Source organism: Sinocyclocheilus anshuiensis, unplaced genomic scaffold (assembly GCF_001515605.1).
Source record: "Sinocyclocheilus anshuiensis isolate Anshui unplaced genomic scaffold, SAMN03320099.WGS_v1.1 scaffold3745, whole genome shotgun sequence".
Taxonomy (NCBI): domain Eukaryota; kingdom Metazoa; phylum Chordata; class Actinopteri; order Cypriniformes; family Cyprinidae; genus Sinocyclocheilus; species Sinocyclocheilus anshuiensis.
This window is the reverse complement of record NW_015547637.1, coordinates 78097-83541: the sequence shown is the minus strand read 5'-3', so window position 1 is coordinate 83541 and position 5445 is coordinate 78097. Positions and strand designations below refer to the sequence as shown.

At 39.8% G+C, this 5445-nt stretch overlaps 1 protein-coding gene across 1 annotated transcript in view; it reads left to right on the top strand.

Annotated features, from left to right (window-relative positions):
- Window positions 1-2447: 2447 nt before the first annotated feature.
- Window positions 2448-5445, top strand: part of LOC107701829 (solute carrier family 2, facilitated glucose transporter member 9-like) — a 9941-nt gene continuing 6943 nt past the window's right edge. The window contains exons 1-3 of the mRNA XM_016503955.1: window positions 2448-2470; window positions 2606-2813; window positions 3130-3240. Coding sequence (XP_016359441.1) covers window positions 2448-2470; window positions 2606-2813; window positions 3130-3240 — 342 coding nt within the window. The remainder of the gene's footprint in view (window positions 2471-2605; window positions 2814-3129; window positions 3241-5445) is intronic.

The following is a 5445-nucleotide window of genomic DNA, read 5'->3' as shown; positions in this document are numbered from 1 at the left end:
AAGATTACGTACAAAGCAGTCTTTTGTGGTAGAAGTGATGGTTCTACCATACTTGTAACAAGGAGTAGAATTTACGGTTTTACTTGCACTCTATTAATTTACTAACTGCTTGTTTTCTTTTTTTTTTTAAACGCTTTTTATTTACAATTTCTATCCAATAAAATATTTAAAAGTTCAGCTAGAAAGTGTATATTCATTATAAACTTGACCATGGAGTTATGAGATTGGATCAATTTCCATGACTTTCCAGGTCTAGAAATCACACTTTTAAAATGAGGCTTCCTCACATGTTCAGGTTTTCCAAAACCATGAGTCATAAATTGCATTAAAATAAGAAAGATCTTTGATTTTGAGTAGTTTTAGCTGATGTGATAGTTGTTTTGTCTGATTTTGATTTGAAGGATTATGACTAAAACTAAAACTATAAAAAAAAAAAAAAAAAAAACATTTTCATTACTTAAAATAAATGTTAACTGAAACAAGTATATTTTAAAAAAGAAACATTTGTCATTTCTTTTAGTTTAACTGGATGTACTGAAATAACTACAACTAAAACTGAAATAAAAATGTATAAAAAACTATATAGACATATCAAAAAAAACAACAAAAACTAATAAAAATGGCAAAAACACTACAAAATTGAAATTTTAACTAACACCAAAAAAGCTGAGAATATAAAAATAAAATCTAAATGTTAATAAGCACTGTAATAGAATCTCAGTGTTTCGAGGCGGTCTTGTGCTGGTCTGAGAGATCAGACAGGTGTTCTGTCGGGTCGTGATCTTAAACCTCGTGATCGTGGCGTGATGTGCGGTGACAGAGCGTCTGACCCGGCGGAGACATCCGGTTCCTCCTGCAGATGATGCTGCAGCAGCTGTCCTTGTCCTCCACAAGCTACACAATCAGCTAAAACTGCTACTCTTATATTAATTCACCATCTCAACAACTGTGTGTTGTCTGTGGACAACCAGGATATGTGAGGAAGCCGCATCTTAAAAGTGTGATTTCTAGACCTGGAAAAATCATGAAAATTCATCAAATCTGAAAACGTCATTGGAATTTTTATAATGAATATACATATGTCTAGTTATGTTTTATTGGCTAGAAATAGTGAGTAAAAGTCCTTATTCGTATACCTTATCCAGTGAATCAGGACTGATGTAATTTAACAAAACCTTAAAACACCATGGGCGTTTCTATAATGAATATCCATTTGTCTAGTTATGCCAAGCTCAATAATATTTTACGGCATAGAAAATGTGAGTTAAAATATAAAATAAATCCTGATCTTTATCCAGTAAATCAGGAATGACTGGAAAAGTTATTAAAATAATTGGTTCTTATAACTTCTGAATTCATTGTGGATTTCTTCTTTCATTTGGTGGATTGAAAGTAAAATTGTTTCATTAAGGTATTTTTATTGTTATAAATCAATGAAAATACTAATATATAAATATACAGAACTTAAAAGGTCCTCAGATGTAAACCTCGGACGCGTTACTGTTATGTTTTATTTATTTATTTATTTAAGAACATGCAGCTCCTGAAACTCAAGTTATCGGTCAAATCATCCTCCGGTCGCATCAGCTGTGACTGAATCTCATACCCATCTCTCTGAACGTCTGCTGTGTTTTTGCAGGAAAGCAGATGGAACTTCCTGTTCGGTTTCTTGGCACTTCCTGCCCTACTGCAGCTGTGTGTTCTGCCGTTTCTGCCCGAGAGTCACACACACACACACACTCACGCTTTCAGCTGCTGGCCCTGATGTTGAAACAAAGTGAGCGGTGAAGCAGGAGAGTGTAATTAACAGTTAGTTAATCAGTCACATTGACTGCGGTGAACTCTAGACTGATTTTGAGTTAAAAGGGCTCATTAAACTCTCATTTAACTAATTTATTCTTGTCTAACTGGCCATCAAGGTCAGTTTGAGGAGGTTTGGGCTCTTAAATCAGTCTGAGATCAAACACTGCTGCTTTCTTCAGGTTGTTGTGGTTTCTCATGTTCGTGATGAGATCAGGTGTGTTCAGACTGACAGAATGAGGCTGAGCACATCATCACATCACAACACCAATCAAACGCTCCGCTCCTCTGAGGAATCACGTGTGTGTGTGTGTGTGTGTGTGTGTGTGTGTGTGTCACAGATCCGTGCTTCAGTGCTGCTCTTCTGCAGTTCATTCATATCAGTATTTCTGATCACATTCATACACAGAAAAGAAAAAAAAAACATTAATTAGCATCTCAATTAACTGATTTTTCGAGTCAAAAATATAATATTGCTGAATCAAACTAAACACATTCTTTTATAACATATTTTAAATCGTTAGAAATATCTCTTTAACCCTGTAATGCCTGATATATGAAATAACTGGCAGAAAAATCATGTGTTTTGTATCATATTTGATACTTTTATGGCGCATATAGTGAGAATATGAAGCTCAGTTCGTAGGATGACAGAACTCGCTTCTCCACTGTGAATAAATCACCATCCGAATCCATGAGTTTTATCGCTGAGGTGCCATGGGAATTTATTTTTACAGACGTCCAAATGAGAAAAAATTACCATCCGAATAGGGCTTTAGTAAGATGATATTTCAGTGATCAAAACATATAATGTGTGTGTGTCAGCGTTCCAGGCATTTCTGGGCCGGTCAGATGTCAGCCGTGAGCTGGAGGAGGTTCACGCCGAGAGTCGCGCTCAGAACACGCAGCGGACGGCGTCGGTGCTGGAGCTCTTCCGGAAGTGCTCGCTCCGCTGGCAGCTGATCACGGTGATCGTCGTCATGAGCTGCTATCAGCTCTGCGGACTCAACGCCGTGAGTTCATCAGGAACAATCACACATACACTACTGGACAACAGTTTGAGACGTTAATGTTTCGGAAAGAAGTCTCTTCTGCTCAGCAAGGCTGCTTTTATTTGATCAAAAATACAGTAAAAATTTTGAAATATTATTATAATGTAAAATAGTTGTTTTCTATGTGAATATCTGTTAAACTGTAATTGATTTCTGTGATCAAAGCTGTATTTTCAGCATCATTACTCCAGTCTTCAGTGTCACATGATCTTCAGAAATCATTCGAAAATGCTGATTTGCTGCTCCCTGACGATCCTCTGATCCTCTCTTTCTGTAGATCTGGTATTACACTAACGGGATCCTCCAGAAGGCCGGTTTCGAGCCGACGCTGATCCCGTACATCACGCTCAGCACCGGTGGCATCGAGACGCTGGCCGCCGTCATATCGGTGAGAGACACGAGACCCATCGAATCAACATCGGACTGGATTGATCTGAATAATGACTCTATTGTCTTCTGTAGAGCTGCTTTACAGCTGAAACTGAGTTTGGCATCATTGATTCTCTTATTATCCTGCTTTGAAAGCGTCTGTGTTGTAGAAACAGCAGTGGCTGGACGCGGGTCAGACTGCAGGAGAAGCTGTAATGAGTTTAGGGAGAAGGGGAAGCGTCTCGTGTTCGGAGCCGTGTGTTTGTCCTCATGGGAAATCAGAGGCTGATCATCCTGAATCAGAGAGCATCATGGGAATTCTGCTTTAGCAGCACAATGGGCACCAGCAGAATGAGCGGCAGCAGCCTGCTGATGTGTGATAGTGATGCTCATCACCGTCCCATGATGCTCTCTGATCACAAACAAATGTCCAGAACACAAGCAGAGATCCCCACTGTGTTTCTCAGCATGACTGAGTCTAGAGAACTAGTTAATTACTAACTATCAGCATCCTCCACTAACATCAAACACACACAATACTGACTGCCTTCATCTTCAACATCTGTTGGTTTAGAGTGTGTGTGTGTGTGTGTGTGTAGCGAAGCCCGGCCACTCCACACTCGTGACCCCTCAGAGACTGCACAGGCCTAGCTGCGTGGCAGACCCAGGGAGAAGCAGGACAGGACTAGACATGACTGCAGACAGACAAGAAACTTAAACCAAACTCAACAAACAATCTGGCAGGGAGAACTCAGGAACACGACGAATAGAAGCGTTAGCAAACATGCAAGATGGAACAATGAACTGACAGCACAAGAGAGGAAGGGAGCACAATATAAAGGGGCAGAGAACATGAGGAACAGGTGACCACACTCAGACAAACGAGGACTAAACAAGGGGGCAGGACGAGAGGAGCACATGGCAGACAGCAGCAAAGACAAAGCCATGTGCTCAGACACAAAACAAACATGAAACAAAGACAAGACAGACAGGGCAGGATTCTGACAGATGTCAAATAAAATAATATATTAATAAATTATTTAATTTGTGTTATTAAATGCAGTTAAAATAGTAAATTAAAGGTGCAATAGGAGATCTTGGAAAATGCTAACTTTAGCCTGATAGCACTGAAAGCGAACGTCCCACCCTCCCTGCAATCGCCGTCCAAAGCCACGCCCCCTGAACGCATTTACACTCACAGACCAGAGACAACATTACTACAATAGGCTACATCAGGTTCCCAATTCCAGCCCATGTTCTGAAGTGAAGTAAACTTCAACGGATTTCCCCCACTCAGGGAGTAGGGAGCAATGAACACTGTGTAGGGATCATATCGATCGGAACACAGTTCATGCACGTAGCTCACTTCTAACGAGCTGGCGCGAGGACTAGATTAACCGCTGGGCTACATCATGTGTCATTCACCAGTGAGAAATCTTTAAAAGTACTACAATACCAGGAAGAAAGATCGGGTTGTTGATGTTTGCCTGCCATCCTCGCTCTGTCTGCACAGCGTGCGTGAACGCGCTGATGACGTATCCTGTCTGCGCGAACAGGGTGCGCAGAGGTGTGCTAATACATGACAGGCAGGTAGGAAAGCTTATTAAAACGCTCGGACCGATCGTTTTGATTGGTGGAACATTTCTTGATCCTACGCCTTCCACAGAATATATAAATACAGACACCTGTTTTATCTGGGATTAAGGCTATTCTACTCTATTATTTAAGGCTAGGAGTATTCTATAGTCTTTGCTTCCAATCTGGCTGGAATGCGCTGATGACGTATGTATGCAAATACATACTTTGACAGGCAGGCAAGACAGCCTACCTTCATCTTCGGACTGAACATTTTGATTGGACGAACATTCTATGGTCCTAAGCCTTCCACAGGTGATATAAATACATATAAATATTTCGACCACTTAACTTAGTCTTAGTGATTGCTACTGGGATGTGAAGAGACTTTCAACCAGCATAACAAAAAATGTTTCTGAAGACAATCACCTATTGCACCTTTAAGTCATTTTTAAATGGAAAATTTAGTTGATATTTAAAACTGTTTATGTAATTCATGCTTTAAAATGTTATTAAATTAAATAACGGATGTAGTTAAAGCTGCAGTCCGTAACTTTTTTTGGTTAAAAATTATCCGAAATTAATATTTGAGCAAGTACATAACCAGCCAGTGTTCGAAACTATCGCCTTACTTTAGCCCGATTCACAA